The sequence below is a fragment of the Rhinopithecus roxellana genome, chromosome 2 (assembly GCF_007565055.1).
Source record: "Rhinopithecus roxellana isolate Shanxi Qingling chromosome 2, ASM756505v1, whole genome shotgun sequence".
Classification (NCBI taxonomy): Eukaryota; Metazoa; Chordata; class Mammalia; order Primates; family Cercopithecidae; genus Rhinopithecus; species Rhinopithecus roxellana.
In genome coordinates this window covers 172,709,532-172,728,535 of record NC_044550.1, presented here as the reverse complement: position 1 = coordinate 172,728,535, position 19,004 = coordinate 172,709,532, and the positions used below count along the sequence as shown (strand labels likewise).

Here is a 19,004-nt window from a genome sequence, read left to right as displayed (position 1 = left end):
AAGTGCGTGGGTGTGTGTGTGTGTGTGTGTATTTGTATACACAGTCATCAAGGACATCTTCACTATGAAAAAAAAAAAGTCTCTGTTTCTGACATGACACCCTGCAGGTTCACCTGGTACTCAGAAATTCAGAGAACCAGGCTGGTCTACTCATGGAGTTGGGGTTTAGAAGCCTATATTCCTATAAGCAGAGGGAGGAACAGAGACACGCAAAGGAGCAACCAGAGTTCACCTATTAAAAGAGCTCAAGTGAGGCAGGGCACGGTAGCTCAAGCCAGTAATCCCACCATTTTCAGAAGCCAAGGCGGGAAGATCACCTGAGGTCAGGAGTTCGAGATCAGCCTGGCCAACATGGTGAAACCCTGTCTCTACTAAAAACACAAAAAAAGTTAGTCAGGCATGGTGGTGGGTGCCTATGATCCCAGCTACTTCAGGCGTAGGTTGCAGTGAGCCAAGATCACATCATTGCTCTCCAGCCTGGGTGACAAGAGTGAAACTCTTTCTCAAAAAAAAAAAAAAAAAATTAGTGGGGTGATCAAGTGTTCAGGCCAGGTGCGGTGGCTCAGGCTTATAATCCCAGCACTTTGGGAGGCTGAGGTGGGGGGACTGTTGGAACCCAGGAGTTCAAGGCTACAGTGAGCTATGATCAAACCACTGCAATCTAGCCTGGGCAACAGAACAAGATCCCGTCTCAAAAAAAAAAAGGCCGGGGACAGTGGCTCATGCCTATAATCCCAACACTTTGGCAGGCCGAGGCAGGTGGATCATCTGAGGTTGGGAGTTCATGACCAGCCTGGCCAACATGGTGAACCCCGTCTCTACTAAAAAATACAAAAAATCAGGAGTGGTGGCAGGAGCCGGTAATCCCAGATACTCAGGAGGCTGGGGCAGGAGAATTGTTTGCACCCAGGAGGCAGAGGTTGCACAGTGAGCCGAGATTGTGCCACTGCACTCCAGTCTGGGCAACAAAAGTGAAACAAGTTTTGCAAACAAAAAAAATTAAAATTAAAATAAATAAAATTAAAAAATAAAAATGAAGTGTTCAGATCTTAAAGACAGGAACTCAGGGACAAAAAAAGAAAACCAGTTAACAAGGCCGGGTGTGATAGCTCACACCTGTAACCCAGCACTTTGGGAGGCCAAGGTGGGTGGATTACCTGAGGTCAGGAGTTCAAGACCAGCCGGACCAACTTGGTGAAACCTTGCCTCTATTAAAAATACAAAATTAGCAGGGCATGGTGGTGCATGCCTGTAATCCCAGCTACTCGGGAAGCTGAGGCAGAAGAATCACTTGAACCAGGGAGGCGGAGGTTGTAGTGAGCAGAGATCGTGCCATTGTACTCCAGCCTAAGCAATGAGTCACACTCCATCTCAAAAAAGAAAAAAAGGAAAAAAAAAACAGAAAACCACTTAACAAAAAAAGAGCTCAAGGTCCCAATGTTGGCATTAGCCCTAGTGAAAGAGGGCAGGTCTCAGCTTGTAAGTGAGGGGCAATTAGTAGTGAGAAAAGAAAGCAAAGATCAGGAAGCAGGAAGGCCTGAGGTTTAAGTAGAAGGAGCCCCAATGCCCTCCCCCGTCTCCAAACAAGTAAACAATCCTCATCCTTACTATTATAATGCAATATAATGGTACAATCAGCCAATTCTAATAAAGCGACTGGAATTTCATTAAATGTGTATATAACTTCTGTGGCTTTAAAAAATACATGTTAGCAATGTTGTTAGGTTTGGTTTCATAAGTGAAATCACAGAACTTTAGCAGTTACAGAAAATAAAGATAGCCTAGTTCAAAAACCTCATTCTACTAGTCAGGAAAGTGAAGGCCAGAAATGCTGTGATTTGCTAAGTGACACAATTTTACTTCGTAGCAAAACCAGCGTGAATCCCCACATCCATTCACAGTCTCATGCTATTTCCCTTTATCCTCCATTCTGATCATCTTTATTAAATAAGGTGTAGGAACAACGGTTCCCTGTTCACCCAGCAACAGCATGACATGTAGAGAGAACTAGAGTGTTATGAATTCATGTCACTTTGGATGGAGGCCTCCCAAAAATGCATCTACTCCCCCTATGATGTTCTTATTCATCTTCACACGGCAGCTGTTTGAAATAGGGTCATTTATTATTCCAGGATAAAATTTTCAATCTCAAGAATGCAGCAGATAAGCAAAGAAAGACTGACTGTATAACAAACAGATGATGGTGCAAACCTAAGTATAAGTCCTATTTGGTCATTTCCACAACCACCTGATGACAGTAAAATGGGGTGTTAAAATTCTTTCCTTCAACAGTTGTTAGTTTCTTGGACACAATATGCACTAGGTGAAAATTCTCATTTACAGGTTGCATAGCCCTCATTCTAAATGTTTGGGACCAAGAGTGTTCCTGATTTCCCATTTTTGCAGAATTCGGAACATTTGCATTACACTTACTGGTTGAGCATCCTGAACCCGAAAATCCAAAATCCAGAATGCTCCAAAGAGCATTTCCTATGAGCATCCTGTCAATCCCAAGAAGTTTTGGATTCTGGAGCATGTCAGAATTCCCATTTTCATATTTGAGATGATTGGCCTGCACTTTACTTTCCCATCTGTCAGCCGTCTCTAAAGGAATGCTTTAATGTAAACAAGTTTTTGAACAACTGTTCTACAAAGGCTTACCCCAACACCACTACCAAAGAAAGCGCTTACGGTGTGACTTTTACGAAAATAACAATAGTTAGAATTGAAGGCCAGAAGCCAGGCCCAGCAGCCTATGTGTAACCTGAGAAGATCAATTTACTTGTCCACGCTTCAGTTGGCACTCCTGTAAAATGTGGACAATACGGAGCTCATAAAGCTGTTTTAGCAATCAAGTGAGATGTTGTACGGGGAGCATTTGGCACAGCACCTAGCACATGATATTCCAGTGTTGGTTGTTATTAGAACTTTCAAATCAGTTAAGGACACTTACAACAAAGTTCTGAAAGTCAAAGAGCTCTACAGACACCTGAAGTTTCTCTAGTCATGGTAGTTCACGAATATCACCAAACCAGTTTTAGGAGAAAGTTAAACGAGCAGTAGAAATAAATCTCTCCTTTATAAAAGCAAAACAAAAACAACAACAACAGGTTGTTTTACTCTGTTGTGATGGTTAATTTTACTTGTGAATGTAAACTGAGAGGTGCCCAGATAGCTGGTAAAACATTATTTCAGGGTGTGTCTATGAGGGCATTTCCGGAAGAGATTAGCACTTAAATTGATAATTGAGTAAAGCAGATGATCCTTCCTAATCCACTTTGGAGAAGACCGAAGTAGACTGGTCCTCTTTAAGTCGACTGCCTACTTCAAGCAGGCATCTTCCAATACACTGAGGGTCTCAATAAACAAAGAGGCAGCAGGGCAAATCCACTCTGTGCTAGAGCTGACACACTCGTCTCCTGCCCCAGACATCCGGCCTTAAGTTCTTAAGCTTTCAGACCCAGCCTAGGACTCACATCCTCCCCCTCCACCTGATTCTCAGACTCGCAGACCTTTGAACCCAGACTCAAAGACATCACCAGCTGTTCTAGTTCTCCAGATCATGGGACTTCCTTATAGCCAGGTAAGCCAACTCCTACAACTCTCCTCTTAAATCTCTCTCTTCTTCTAGCCTGTGGGTTCTGTTTCTCTAGCAAATCTTAATACACCTTTATATTATGTAACTCTACAGGGGTTACATCAAAACAAGAAACAGGTCTATGAAATTAATTTCATGAGAAGGCTAAAGAGAAGTGTTTTCTGAAATCCCATTTTCTTGAAGGAGAACAATAAGAAAGGCCAAGATCTTCAGTTTTACTTTACCATCCAGCAACATCGCAACAAAAAAATAAAGGCATCACTAGAAAATAAACTCTGGGTCAGAATAAACTACAACCATTAAGGCCTATCAGTTTCATAGACCAGCAAAATATCACAGAAATGAAAGCGCAAGAAAGAATCCGAATGAACCACATTATGTTCACCTCCCAAAACTCTCCTACCAGCTATGGAGGAAGCCTGTTATTCACTGACTGCAGGTCCTGGGGACTCCCCACATTTCCTTTCCATTTTAAAGCTGCCACCACCTACACTCCCTCTGGATATACTAAGACTTAGTATAAAAGGTCTAAACAATTTCCTCTCTCATTTTTTGCTCCACACAGTAACAACAGAACAATTCAAATGTAAAAGGTTTTATAATGACAAAAAATGGGAAAAGATGGAAAAAAAACTAATACAAGAACTAAGAATATTATAAAGCTTTAAAAAAAAAGTCCTACAAAGTTTCTGTCTGTGGTTGGTAACTTCCAGCTAAGCTGATGGACAAGTTTTTCAACTTTATCCCCAAAGGAAGAACTTGAATATGTATTTTCCCCCCCACCAAGGAGCTCTGAAAAGTCAAGTAGAACAGTTCACTAATGTTCTTTAAGTAGGCAATAATCTCAAGCAATCTCTATTTCTCATAGGTTCAGACTGGATGACGCCTATTCCCAGGAGCCTTGTCTCAAAAAGCATAGCATCCTCTAGGAGGTACTATCCTACCTGTGTCTATCTTGGCAGGGAAACCACGCAGCCACGCTAGTCAGGTCCTCCTTGAGCGCTATAACCAACCCAAACCACGTGAGGGTGAAAGAATGGTTTAAGTAGTAAATACAGTTGCCAAATACAATAATTAGTAAGTGTGAAACCAGGTGTGTCCATCAAGCTAAAGGACCAGAAGAGGAAGAAGTATGTAGTGATGAACTTTAAAATAGTCTAATCTAGGCAGACTTCAGCAAGAGCATGGGACAGAAGACGGCGGTATATAGGCCACACACAGGGTGGAATGCTGGAAATTAGGACAGGCATTGAGAGATATCACATGCAGAATGGCAGATATATGCTAGACAGCAATAGGCTGAAACTGAAATAAGAGGTAAGGAAATGAAGAGGATGGATTCACGCTAGTTTTCAAGAAGTTCACTTAAGAAAGAGTGGTCACTCAATCATGGTGCTGCAAGGGAGTATTTTGGGGAGAGGAGCTTTTATAACAGAGGAAAGGAAGTGGCTATGTGCAATAACGAGAAACATCACAAACTGGAGAAGAAGTTCAAAATAGAAAACAGAAAAGCAATGACTTCCCAAGAGGCGGGAACTGGATCAAGAAATGAAAAAAAAAAAAATCTGGGTAAAAGACACTTTTTACTATCAGATGAAGAGTGGGAGTTTAAGCCTTGACTTTGTATGTTGGTTATGTTGCTTTGAATAGTTTCAAGTTTATCCATGACAGATTCATCCTGCATAAGAATAATGCAAGATTCTGCCCAGTACTACTTAGGAAAAAGAAAAACAAAAAACAGTAAGAAAAATGAGACCTCTTTGTACAAAGATTTACTGAGTGCTTACATGCTAGACACTAGGGATGCAGAGATAAATATGGCCATCAAGAGTCTACAATCTGGTAGGAGAACTAGGGTTGTAAATAAATAACTCCAAAACAGTATGACAGCTGTCATAATGCAAGCAAACAGGAGGTAGGAGGTGGTCCCAAGGAATGGAAGAGCCAGCGTAACACTGTCCACTGAGGTAGACTGCACTTCCAGGTTACTGGAAAGGCTTTAGAATTCTAACTGCATTTTGGTCACAAAGGAAGAGTTTCCATTTGGTCTCATTTAAAACAAACAAACAGCAGATTAAAAATAATAATAAATCTAATAGAAAGGATATCCATCTTAAACACTGCCCTGGAGATGAATACACCAGTAGTCAATCTCTCTTTGCCTTTCTCATAAGAAAAGAATCAGGAAAAATTGCACAATAAAACAAAGAATGCTTTTAAGTCTTATCTTGATGGGAAATGAATCAATTTAATTAGACTTAGATCCAAGCAGGCTTAAAGAAAGAACATTTTAACAACTATGTTAAAGAACCTGCCTCACAGTTACATCTCCATAGTTGGTCTTTCTTTCAATTACATAGAAGGAGGCACAATGTACAACCTGCTTTCTACTATTCCACCCACAATACAAGGCCATGGAAGCAGTGGCTGTTAAATGCCTGTCACTATACTAGGTGCTACAGATACATGAGGAAACAGAGTCTCCAACACCTCAATAGAACTGACATTCTAGATACAGGACCAGGTCACATACTTGGAACCATGTATTCTAACTGAGAAATGTCCCCATATCGGGAGTGAATTTAATTCACGAACATTTACCGATCGCATTTACTAACCACATACTGTGTATGATGTCCAGTGCTTCGGAAGAGGGTAGAGAATGGAACTAAGACTGAGGAGCTTAGACAACTTAAGGGAACCTCTACGTCCCCCTAGCCTTGGTAGGGGCACATTTATTGTTCTTGTGTGGAGATGTCTTAGCCTTCAAGTACGATTGTTGAATAGGTGGGGGACAGCACTTTTACATACAGAGTTAACAATCTTGACAAAAGGTTTTCTCATGCTTATCATAGCGTTGTCTTCAGAGAGAATCATAAAAAGGGCTTAATAAAAATTCTAAATAGAGTGAAACCTAAATTGTCCACGGTGAGGGTGATGGATAATTTAGCCTTCTGTGTGTGTGACACCCAATTCTACAGACCTGCCCCCAACCACGGTGAGTACTCAAGAACAAAAGATTGCAAATGTGCACAATTCAAACATTATGCAAATTAAACTTCAGAAGGCAAAATAGGGAAAAGAAAAAAAAAGACAAAAAATGTGAGTTTTAAAAATTTTATTTAAATTAATAACCAAGAATGTCATTCATCTGAAATGATGAGGCGCTAAAAGAAACTACCAAATGCCTGATACCCGAGTTAGTTCAGTTCCGCAGCCTGACAACAAAGCTATGTGCCCGGAGAAAGAAAATCTCGTGTCTCTCCAAGGTGCCCTCAAGTACTGCTGGACTGACGCTTGCTGCTGTGAGACCCTCTCATTTTATTCATTTAACTCCACAATACATCTCTAAAACCTATTGTCCTTAACCTTGGCTTCAGCATGTCACTCTCTGCTTTACTAATAGTCGTTTCTCTTGGCTTCTATGAATAAGACCCTGTCCTGAAGCTCTCAGCTCTCTGTCCTAGAGATGCCTCTTGATTTCATCGTCTTTTCTCTGCTTGGACCAGTCCCTCCCTCCCTCATGAGGCAGCTGCCCTCAGTTGGCTCCTGTGCTCTTTCTTCTACCTTCTTTTGTTGTGGCAGATGACAGCTGGTGACTAGGGTTAACCCTTCAGGTCCCTGGGCTACTAAGCAGCAGGTTCTCAATCTAGGTGTTATCAGAACCACCCCACGGGGCTCTGAAAAAATACCAACATCCAGCCCCCATCCCTGAACAATACATCAGAACATGAGGTCTGTGGCCCAAGCATCTGAACTTTTAATGCTTTCTGTTGATTCAAATGCAAGGTTGAAACCCTCAACCGCAAACTGACCAACCAGGTTACAGGAAGGTAGGGACAACTACTCCTCTGACCATGAGACTTGGATGGATGCAAGCCTAGTGCAAAGGGCTCTGGCCAGGGACATCCTTCACCATTTCACTCCAGTGCACACATCATCGTCTATCTGCGTCATGGCATGAAAAATTTTGGCTAGAAATGCCATAAATAACACAGGTGACTGTGTGAGTCACCTAGCAAATATAAGACATTCTAGATGGAAGAAAGGTTTTGTGCCCAGCAGTGGAACATGGGAAAAAAAGCAATGATGGTCACAGAGCAAAAACATCCATCGGTCCCTTTAGGTTGTTCTTAAAACTGTCCTACAAATTCTTCTTTAGAAACTCCCATTGCCCATTTAGAATTTCTGAAATTCTGGCCAGGCATGGTGGCTCATGCCTGTAATCCCAGTGCTTTTTGGGAGGCTGAGGCAGGCAGATCATTTGAGCAAAACCAATCTTGCCAAGATGATGAAACCTCGTCTCTACTAAAAATACAAAAATTAGCTGGGCGTGGTGGTGGGCGCCTGTAATCCCAGCTACTCGGGAGGCTCAAGCAGGAGAATCGCTTGAGCCCGGGAGGCGGAGGTTGCAGTGAGCAGACATCGCGCCACTGCACTCCAAGCTGGGCGACAGAGCGAGACTCTGTCTCAAAAAAAAAAAAAAAAAAAAAAAAAGAATTTCTAAAATTCCACGGTTATCCCCCTGCTGTTTTAGCAGAGTATAACAACAGAGGAAGATGCAGATTAAATCACATCAAAAAGAGCTAGAGGGTCACATCTAACCGAGGGGAGGTATGACAGATATCGAATAGCTAGAATGCAAGAGGTAGAGCTCTAGGAAGAGGTACAAAACTAAGATAAAACTGGTCTAATAGACCAAAAGAAAAGTCAAGCCCAGAGATAAGAAGTCACATACATCCACAAGCAGGGTGGCACTGAATAACTATTTGCTAAATGAATGCAAAAACAAGTTTAGGATACAAATACTGGAAACCAGGGTACAAATTATCAAGAATGCAACTGGAGAAGAGTAAATATCAAAAGTGAAAGTTTTGGTGTTTGGCCAGCCCATAGTGTATGCAGGAAGGCACAGCTTTACCCTGGGACTCACTTGCAGATAAATAAGAACAAAAAGACCAGGGTGTTAAAGATGCGGGGGAGAAGTAGGAAGGTGCTGGAGTATTTTTCTATCAATCTCTTAAATCTTCCATTTTACAGGAAAGATCTGAGGACAAGAAATGCTTTGCTGGATGAAAAGAAAAAGAAGGCCAGGCACGGTGGCTTATGCCTGTAATCCCAGCACTTTGGGAGGCCAAGGTACACAGATCACTTGAAGTCAGGAGTTCGAGACCAACCTGGCCAATGTGGCAAAACCTTGTCTCTAGCAAAAATACAAAACTTAGCCAGGCATGGTTGTGTGTGCCTGTGGTCCCAGCTACTCACGAAGCTGAGGCATGAGAATCGCTTGAGATCAGGAGGCAGAGGTTACACTGAGCCAAGATCACGCCACTCCACTCCAGCATGGGTGACAGAATGAAACCCTATCTTAAAAAAAAAAAAAAAAAAAAAAAAAAAAAAAAAACCACCAGACAAAAGCAAAGCTTAGTATCTGCAACGTGCTCAGTGTGGTACTAAAAGTGGCCAAGACAGACATGTGCCTTCTGGGAGGCACCTACCTCATCTCTGTCCCACTCTACCCTCTACACATAGGTAACTGCCTTACTAGACATGCAACATTTCTGAAACTTAAGACAGAAAAAAAAAAAAAAAACCTTGGGAGGAATAGTGTAGTGTACTTTTATAAAGCTCCCTCTTCAGATTAAAATTGTCTGTATTAGCCAGGCGCAGTGGCTCATGCCTGTAATCTCAGTACTTTGGGAGGCCGAGGTGGGCGGATCACAAGGTCAGGAGATCGAGACCACGGTGAAACCCCGTCTCTACTAAAAATACAAAAAATTAGCCAGGCGTGGTGGCGGGCGCCTGTAGTCCCAGCTACTCAGGAGGCTGAGGCAGGAGAATAGCGTGAATCCGGGAGGCGGAGCTTGCAGTGAGCCGAGATGGCACCACCGCACTCCAGCCTGGGGGACAGAGCAAGACTCCGTCTCAAAAAATAAAAAATAAAATAAATAAAATTGTCTGTATTTGAACACAAATGCAAGCTAAATCATACATCAAGCATTAAAATTATATTGTTTTACATTAAAAACTTATTGAGCAAGTTTGCATTTATAGCTTCCTAATCTTTGCAAAAACTGAGTTAATAAGCTACTAGTACTCAGCCAGGCGCAGTGGCTCACGCCTGTAATCCTAGCACTTTGGGAGGCCGATGTGGGCAGATCACGAGGTCAGGAGATTGAGACCATCCTGGCTAACATGGTGAAGCCTCATCCCTACTAAAAATACAAAAAAAAATTAGCCGGGCATGGTGGCGGGCACCTGTAGTCCCAGCTACTCGGGAGGCTGAGGCAGTAGAATGGCGTGAACCTGGGAGGTGGAGCTTGCAGTGAGCCGAGATCGCGCCACTGCACTCCAGCCTGGGTGACAGAGTGAGACTCCTTCTCAAAAAAATAAAATAAATAAAATAAGCTACTAATTCTCAAAGAACTCTGTATTCCAATCTTTGTTTATAAGAAAAATGTTGACACAATACATTAGCTGTGTTCTCTAGAGTTACGATTCCTCCATAGGTAGCATCAAGCCAGTAAACAACTCTTCCTGAGAAGCAGCCGAATGGAAAAATAAGTCATTGAATAGTCTTTTAAGAAACTTCATCCCGTGTCATTTTCTGAGTTACTTTCCGGAGTTTTTTTGTCTGTTTTTTTAAACCATCTTTACAGGCTCCTGGGAACAGAAGCTGGAGCTGCATTGGGAGCAAACTCACCAAACATTACCATATTCATTTGTTTGGGGACTTGGTATCTTGCCAAACCCACCAACTTCTCTCATGTGCTCTCCTGGTGCTGGAGGACTCCAAGCAGGCAAGAAACAACAGGATTTTGAGGCTGGGTGATACGCAACCATGCCTCATATCAGAAAAGCTTACGCCTTGCATTCACGGACCAAATGCCAAACTGTGCCCCCAATCCTGCAAGATTTCTGAGCAATATTCCTGTTAGGAATTCAAGCCACTTCCCAACACAGTCTATATGTGTGTGCTTGCCACACACATAAGATCAAGTAGATCACATGTGACTGCAGATAGATTGAATATACCCATCCTTGAATCAGGGATCCCACAGCTATGAACCTAACAAACTAAATAAACATATGTTCTCATTTGCTATAATAAGGTAAACCTGTGAATTTGCAGCCGCCTTCTATCCCCCAATTTTCCTGCTTTTCCACCACCTAGTCGTATCTCTGTTAGCATTACTCTTGCCCATAAAGACATATCTCTGTTAGCATTACTCTTGCCCATAAAGAACAATTACGTACCCACCCATACTTGAGGCGCTGTGAGAAGTCACAGTCCTTGCTTTCAAGGGTATGTGCATTCTGAGAGCAACACCAGTATCATAGAAAGCGACACAAGAACACAAACACTAATAGCTACCTGGGTTCAGAGATGGAAGAATCAAAATGCCAGAACAGTGAAGAGTTCGTAGCAGCCGAGTTGGGTATTAAAGAATATCCCAGAATTTCCCAGACTGGGATTCCAAGGCAAGGGTGTCTTAGCAAAGGCACACAGGAAGCAAAGTATAAACTCTGTTCAGGGGACACTGAGAGGCACACTTTGGTGAAACGAAGAGTTTGTTTAAAAGACTGACCCTTGGATTATTTTAACACTGAACCACTGGGCACTGTGTTTACAACATAACACCGCCTCAACCAATGTCCATGGAAAAAGTAATCCGTGCTGGGTGTTAAGAAATCAGGCTGCAGACATACGTAAGATTTTGCGTTCAAAGATAACAATCTTACTCTTGATCCAATGGCTCTGCTGGTGAGAATTCAGGCTGCGGCATTTTGCTGGCCTACAGATTATAATCACTTTGCTCCTCTCGCCCTTGGCTGCACTCACCTGGCAAAGAAGCAACCTGGCCACACCCAAGGATTCCCATCGCTAGGCTGAATCCAGGTGGAGAAAAACAATTGCAATGACCATCTCCCTTTGAATCAGATCAGAAGGCAAAACTGGAAAAAGATCCTCCCTGCTGACTTTTCTGCTATCCCCAGTAGGTTCACATTCCAAAAGAACCATTTCTCTTCTCTTTCCCCTTCCTCTTGGCCCCTTTTTCCCTCGCCCTGCCTAGATGTCTTTGAGGAAATAGAAGCAATGGGGCCAGAATTCCCTCTTCCTCCCACCTGCGCCCCAATGCCCTCCCACCTGCCTTGACACCCCTTTCTCCCATGACAAGGTGTTGTGCTAAACTCCTACCCACTCCAGAAGGGATTGCACCAGGTTCAAGAAGAAGAAACCCAGAGCTAGTGAACAGAACATGGAGTTTCACTGAGGGCTTACATGCAGGGGAGAGAGTTCAGCGCTGGTGGGCAGGACAGGAGAACTGCATGCCCCAGTGGCTACGGGCTGAGCAGAGAAACTCGCAACTTGCAAAAAGCATGCAGTTCACGGCCGGGAGTAGTGGCTCACCCCTGTAATCCCAGCACTTTGGGAGGCCGAGGCGGGCAGATCACGAGGTCAGCAGTTCAAGACCAGCCTAGTCAACATGGTGAAACCCCGTCTCTACAAAAGATTCAAAAAAATTAGCTGGGCATGGTGGCTTGCACCTGTAATCCCAGCTACTCAGGAGACTGAGGTAGGAGAATCGCTTGAACCCAGGAGGCAGAGGTTGCAGTGAGCTGAGATCACCCCACTGCACTCCAGCCTGGGCAACAGGGCAAGACTCCATCTCAAAAAAAAAAAAAAAAAAAAGCATGCAGTTCACGCAGCATCTTCACTTAGCACCTTCCCCCCTCAACAGTCTCCACCTGGCAACCATCAATTAACCCCAAAGGGCCTTGATCCCCCATATGGTCCATGTTCCATGGGACAAGATGGAGACTCAGGTGTTCCTCATAGATAAGAAATGACTTTCTGGGTGGGCCACTCCCAGGTTCCCTAGCTTGGAACTCCAAACCACATTCAGATGCGTCATCTGCCATACAGTCATTCTCAGGCTGTGATTCAGTTAGTGCTATTTGGTGCATTGACTACACATGTGGAGAATGAGCTTCCCTGCTGCCATCAAAAGCCAAACCTTCATCTGTGCTCCCATCCCACTTCTCTTTTCAGGCCACCCAACCTGGCTTATTCACCTGTGATACATGGACACTGCTCACGGAGGGCACCAGACTCCAGGACATCAAATCCAGTGCTGTCTATTCCTTTGTCTTTCTGGCTTAATCTCTCAACACCTCAACTGGGAAGGCCATTCCAGCCTTGACACGTAAACTTCTCTTAGCTTCCAGGATGAGATCTCCCCTGGTGCTCCCCACAGCCTCTGCAGAGGCTCCTTCTCAGACTCCTGTTCATGTTCCTCCATGTTCCAGTGTGGTTCTGCCTGGGCCACCTCCTCTCCCCTCTGTGCACTCTCTCCTAACTGACCCCAACCAGGTCTGTGTCTGAAATACCACATACAGGCAAATGGTTCCAAAAGCTCTCTCCACTATTCGCCCGATACAGTCTCACCACTTCAAGTGGGCCAGCCACCACCTGCCACCCTTCCTCCCGAATGCCATCTCCCCACTCAATCCAATCCTTCCCCTCCTTTAGGCCATGCTCAAGTCCTAACTTCTCCAGGAAAACAAAATACCTTCCAACGACTCCCTAGCCACACTGATCTCTCTCCTGTCTGGGCTTCCTGAAGCACTGAAACAGTCTCCAGCACAGGATTTATTACTTAATGAGGGATAGTCTTTTAATGGTTCCCTAAATGTCTGCTTCCCATTGTGCAAATCCTTCCTCCCAACTAGATTTAAGCTTCTGAACAATACAAGCATTTCTTTTCTTGGTACTGAGCAACACGGGCGATGTCCAAAATAATTATTAGTTCTTTGACAACAAACATGAAAAACCAAAACTCTACACACTATTTTAGTGTGTTAGTCTGAGAAAAACCTGGAATTTATCTGACAAATTACAAGTAATTTTTTAATATATTTTTATTTGTCTAGAATCACCATGTAGCATCACGAGGAACCCACATTTAAAAAGGCAGTGATAAATTCGTAAAACTTTCTATCAATGAAATTCTCAGAACTTTCAAAACTTACATTATTGAGCAAGATTTAATATAAATCACAGAAATATAGTAAATAAGTATATTTTCCATGAAAACATTAAATGCAGGTAAATTTTTGTTCAATTTGTGTGTTATAATAACAGAAGCAGTTTAATCCCTCAATACAAAAGTCTACCTGAGACACGGGGAACACACAGTTAAGCCTAGGATCTCTGCCAGACCTTTCTTTAAGCATAGCTACAGAGACAAGTGCTGTTCATCAATACTGTTGAAGGGTCTGACTTTTAGGCTACGATGAAGACCAGTTCATCCACTAAATAGAAATAGCTTTATTTTTCACGATTAAAAAAAATAAATTCTATCCCACCTTTGCCATTCTCCCAGTTTCCATCAGTTAATTTTCCTCTCTGTGGCCACATCACAACTCAGCTGAAAACGCCTTGCCACACCTAAGTGATAAAGGCTCAAACCGGGAGCCTGGCCTTCCTCGGCTTGGTCCCTCCAGACTCCTCTCTGACCACTCTGGGCACGAAACACTTACCTTTGACATTCCAGCAACACCAACTGCACAGCAGCATAACCAGATACTGTCCTCTCCAAACCCGTGGGCACCTGGGGTCCCCCACTTCCAACCCCATCATTTCCTCCCCTTGTCCCCTCACCATTTTCTTCACAGTTATCTTTTTCTTTCTTATTGCAACCTTTGCCTCCTGGATGCAAGCAATTCTCCTACCTTAGCCTTCCTAGTAGCTGGGATTACAGGTGCAAGCCACCACGCCCGGTTAATATTTGTATTTTTAGTAGAGATGGGGTTTCGTCATGTTGGTCAGGCTGGTCTTGACCTCCTGGGCTCAAGTGTTCTGCCCATCTCAGCCTCCCAAAGTACTGGGATTACAAGTGTGAGCCACTGCGCCCGCCCCACAGTCCTCTTTCCAGAATTGGTTCAGGATCCTCCATCCCACTAGGATTGAGGGAGAGGAAGGCCTTGGTTGCCCTCCTCTGGGTTTCTTTTGCTACATGTGCACCCTGATAATAGAGCATTGACCATACTGTTCTGAGAGTTAGTCATGAATCTTTCTGCCCAAATATCTGTAAGTTCCTGGAGAAGAAAGACCATGTTTTTATTTGTATTCTGTCGTGAGCTGCACAGTGTCTCATATCAAGTCCAAGTCCTGACCTTTTTATGTGATCTTATTTGTAAACAGGTTCTTTGCAAATGTATTTAATTAAAGGATCTTGGGATGAGATCATCCTGGAACTAGGGTGGACCCTAAATTCAATGACTAGTATCCTTAAAAGAGAAAGGAGAGGACTTGAGACACACAGACACACAGGGAGAAGGCCAAGGGAAGACAGATGCAGAGACAGAAGTGATGCTGCCCCAAGCCAAGGGAAACCAGAAGATGAGAGAAGCAAGCATGAATTATTCCTAAAGTCCTCAGAGACAGCATGGCCCTGCTAATACGTTGATTTTGGACTTACGGCCTCCAGAGAGAATAAATTTGTTGTTTCAAGCCACCAAGTCCATACTAATCTGCAGTAGCCCTAGGCACTAACACACAGTCCAAACTTCAACACGCTACCTACTACCTAGGGGCCACTCAACAAAAACTGTGCTCAACTAAGATGAAGGCAAGGCGAGGAATGAGAAAGCATCTGAACTGCAATCTGGGTTCAGCATCTGGGACGTGGACTCAGATGCTACTCTACTATGAGAATTCTGGTGAGTCCCTTATCTACAGTAACTCTAACTCTTTCCCCAGTAAAATGACGAAACTGGCCCACAAGACCCCTCTACGGGGGACTCATATACCTTGAACCCTCTTCAGCCAGAATAACTCCCCATTTTTTTTTTTTTTTTTGAGACAGAGTTTCGTTCTTGTTACCCAGGCTGGAGCGCAATGGTGCCTTCTCATCTCACTGCAAACTCTGCCTCCCAGGTTCAAGCAATTCTTCTGCCTCAGCCTCCCGAGTAGCTGGGATTACAGGCGCCCGCCCCCACGCCCAGCTAATTTTTTGTATTTTTAGTAGAGATGGGGTTTTCATCTTGTTGGCCAGGCTGCTCTCTAACTCCTGACCTTAGATCAGGAGTTATCTAAGTTATCATGATCCACCCACCTCCACCTCTCAAAGTGCTAGGATTACAGGCGTGAGCCACCAGGACCCGCAGAACAGCTTTAATTGATCCTTAATAGTATCTTTTTCCCATTCACTAAATTAATTTTATTAATTTTCTTTTCTTCTTTTTTTTGGCTCAGAGTCTCACTCTGTCACACAGGCTGGGGTGCAGTGGTGTGATCTCGGCTAACTGCAATCTCCACCTCTCGGGTTCAAGTGATTCTCCTGCCTCAGCCTCCCAAGTAGCTGGAATGACAGGCATACACCACCACGCCTGGCTAATTTTTGTATTTTTAGTAGAGACAGGGTTTCGCCACGTTGGCCAGGCTGGTCTTGAACTCCTGACCTCAAGTGATCTACCGGCTTTGGCTTCACAAAGTGCCGGGATTACAGGGGTAAGTCACCATGCCCAAGCTTAATTTTATTTTCATCTAAAAAGCTTTCAGGCAAAAAAAAAAAAAAAAAAAAAAACCTGGATTAAAATGACATTTCATACTTATATTTTAACCAGTTCATAAAAAAGTAGTAAAAGTTTATCGATAATATGCTGAAAATCAATTTACCACCATATACCCTATTTTTTTCTGCAAAGCAAAATCAGCAATTTACTAGTAGTTGACCCAATCCAGCTGGAATTGTTGACACTTTTAGGTCAGAAAAACTGCACCTAAACATGAGTCAACATAAATGCCACTAATTGACCCCAAACCTAAATGTTTATAACACAACTGCATGATGACTAATTTTTGCAGAGTAACAAAGAAAATCTCCTCCAACATTGGGATTTTCTCCACTTGCACTGTAATTAAAGTCCCATACTGAAAATTTCCACTTCAAAGAATCTGGCTAAGAAATACATAAATATAACTGCTGCCACCACCAAATGGTAACGTGTTAGTAAAGGAGTCAAACAAAAAAAACTGTTTCACCAATCTTCAGGCCTCCATAAACAGACACACAGACACAGTCTTCATGGTTGAATGTTTCCTAATTCAAAAAATGGAAATGAAGGGTAAACAAAGGTGTTAGTAATGAAATGTATACCTGGCCTACCTGTATATACTCCTGCTGAATTTGGGTTACATTTAAAACGATACTTTAAGTGTTTTCATAGATCATGCTGCGGCCCTTGCATTCATGTTTGTATAGTGGCTGCCTTGATTCTTTTTTTAGGAAACCAACCAAAACAACATAAAGGAACCCCGAACCAAGGGACTCACATTTCAGTTGAACAAAATACCCATGAGAAACACTTAGACTCAAAACTTTCCAAACCAATTCATCCTTCTGAAAACAAACTCGACAGTCACTGGGGCCAACTGTTCAGCTAGAATTGGCAGAACTACGTTTGCAAAACTGAACCGTGAATCCCAGCACAAGTGAGTTACCAAAATTTTTCCTTCCAGGTGGAAACTCAATCCGAAAATCAAAAACCCCTCGAGTTGGAAGGCTCAATAAACCCACAGTATTTAATTCCAAAGTTCCTGGCTTTTAAATATGAGCCCTCACAGACACGAAAACGGGACTGCAAGGTACATAAACAGATTGATCTGAAATGTTTCCAGCCCTTAATAACAACTCTATCTTAAAAAGTGTTCTTTAACTGTAATAAAACTAAGATAGCAAAAAGGCAAAGGAAGCGTCTTGGGGTTTCGGCTCGCACACAGTCCTTGTGTTCTGCAAACTCTACCACGTAAGTGTAACTTAATTTGCAAAGAAGCAGAAGGACTGGCGCTTGTAATCAAGCATTGTGTTTTCTGGAAGCCCAAGCCCAGGATGAATGAGCTTTAACTCTGTCGACTGCGTGTTTACTTGCATCCTCACGTGGCACACCGCGCAGCCCAAAAGCGCTGCGCCCGGGACAGCGCGGGGCGCGCCTGAGAACCCGAAAACTTTACTTTGCAAACTAGTGGAGCTGGGAGGCAGCTCGGACGCAGATTCCCTTGCCTTTCCCTGAACTGCACCCGTGCCAGGCACACGAGGTCTTCCCTAGCACCACCCCCTACCTAGAGCTCCACACAAAGGCGCGTGGGTGCCGGCAGGACCCCTCTCCAAAGTTGAGCGGAGAGGTAAGAAACAGCCGAGCTACACAGGACCGGGCGTCCCGGGAGATACTCACAGGGTGACCGTGCGGTTGGGCAGAGTATCTGGGGGCAGGACCTGCGCGAGCTCCAGGCTGCTACACACCACCTTGCCCTCGGCGGCGCCCGCCGCTCTGCCAGACCCTCGGGGCCGCCCATCGTGCTTGCAGCCGGCGGGCAGCGCCGCGGCGCCACCGCCACCTCCCAGCAGCGCTAGCAGAGCTAACAGCGAGAGGTGCAGCAGCAGCGGCGGCTGCGCGCGGCCCCGCCGGCGTCCGGGTGGCTCCATACTGCGGGCCGGGGCCTGCGGGGAGAGCGGCGGCGCACTGGCCTAGCGGGCCGCCCAGAAGTCCGGGCGGGCAGGAGCGCGGCGCGGGCTCAGCGGCGCCCGGAGCCTCATGGCGGCCGGAGGACGGGCCCTCCCCGGCGCCGACATGCTCCTTTGTCCGCTGCGGCTGCGCTGGGCCTGGAGGGAGCCGGGGGTCACGGCCGCACGGGTCCCAGCGCCGCTCTACCGCCCGGCGCGAGCACCGCCTCCTCCTCCTCCTCCTCCTCTGCCGCAGCCGCCGCCACCGCCTCCTCCCCTGGCCAGGACCCGCGGCGGCTCCTCCCCGCCCGCAGCCGCCGGCCGCCTCCGCCCCTGCCCCTCCTCCTCCCCGGCTCTCCTGCTCTCCCGGTGTCTGTGGCTGCCCGGGAGTCCAGGGAGGAGGCGCACGCTCTCGGGACCTGCCGAGCCCGACTCCGACGCGCTGCGCGCCCGGGCCTTGGCCTCCGGGCAGGAGTTGTGAGGAGCCCGCGGGAAGGCGGTAACTCGTAGAGAGGGCCAAGGAAAGTTCGAGTCCAAACTCCAGTCGCGGTGGCCACTCTTCTGCTCGTTTCTCTTCGCCGTTACCGCGCTTGCACTGCGGGCACAGGACAAAGCCATCCTGTGCGCTCCTGGAGACTGCCCATGTGGCCCAAGGAGCCTGGCCCGGAGGATGGAGTAGGGAGGAGAGCAGGGAATTTCCCTGACCATCCCTATGGGGAAAGTACCCAAAACCAAGTGTTTCGGAAGGAATCGCCTTCTCACCTCGTTATGGTAGTCTCATTTGTCCCAAATACACTCGATCCGGGAAACAGGTTCCTCTTCAATACGGTGAACAATCTGAAGCTGTTTCTGGCCTTCAACAACAACAGCGATAGACTCTAGAGGATGCATCTGGA

At 45.0% G+C, this 19,004-nt stretch overlaps 1 protein-coding gene across 2 annotated transcripts in view; it reads right to left on the bottom strand.

Annotated features, from left to right (window-relative positions):
* Positions 1 to 18,369, bottom strand: part of ADGRA3 (adhesion G protein-coupled receptor A3) — a 130,359-nt gene extending 111,990 nt beyond the window's left edge. For both annotated transcript variants that reach the window (XM_010377214.2, XM_030924268.1), the window contains exon 1: positions 17,840 to 18,369. In XM_010377214.2, the coding sequence (XP_010375516.2) occupies positions 17,840 to 18,090 (251 nt within the window). In that variant the 5' untranslated portion in view covers positions 18,091 to 18,369. The remainder of the gene's footprint in view (positions 1 to 17,839) is intronic.
* Positions 18,370 to 19,004: the final 635 nt, after the last annotated feature.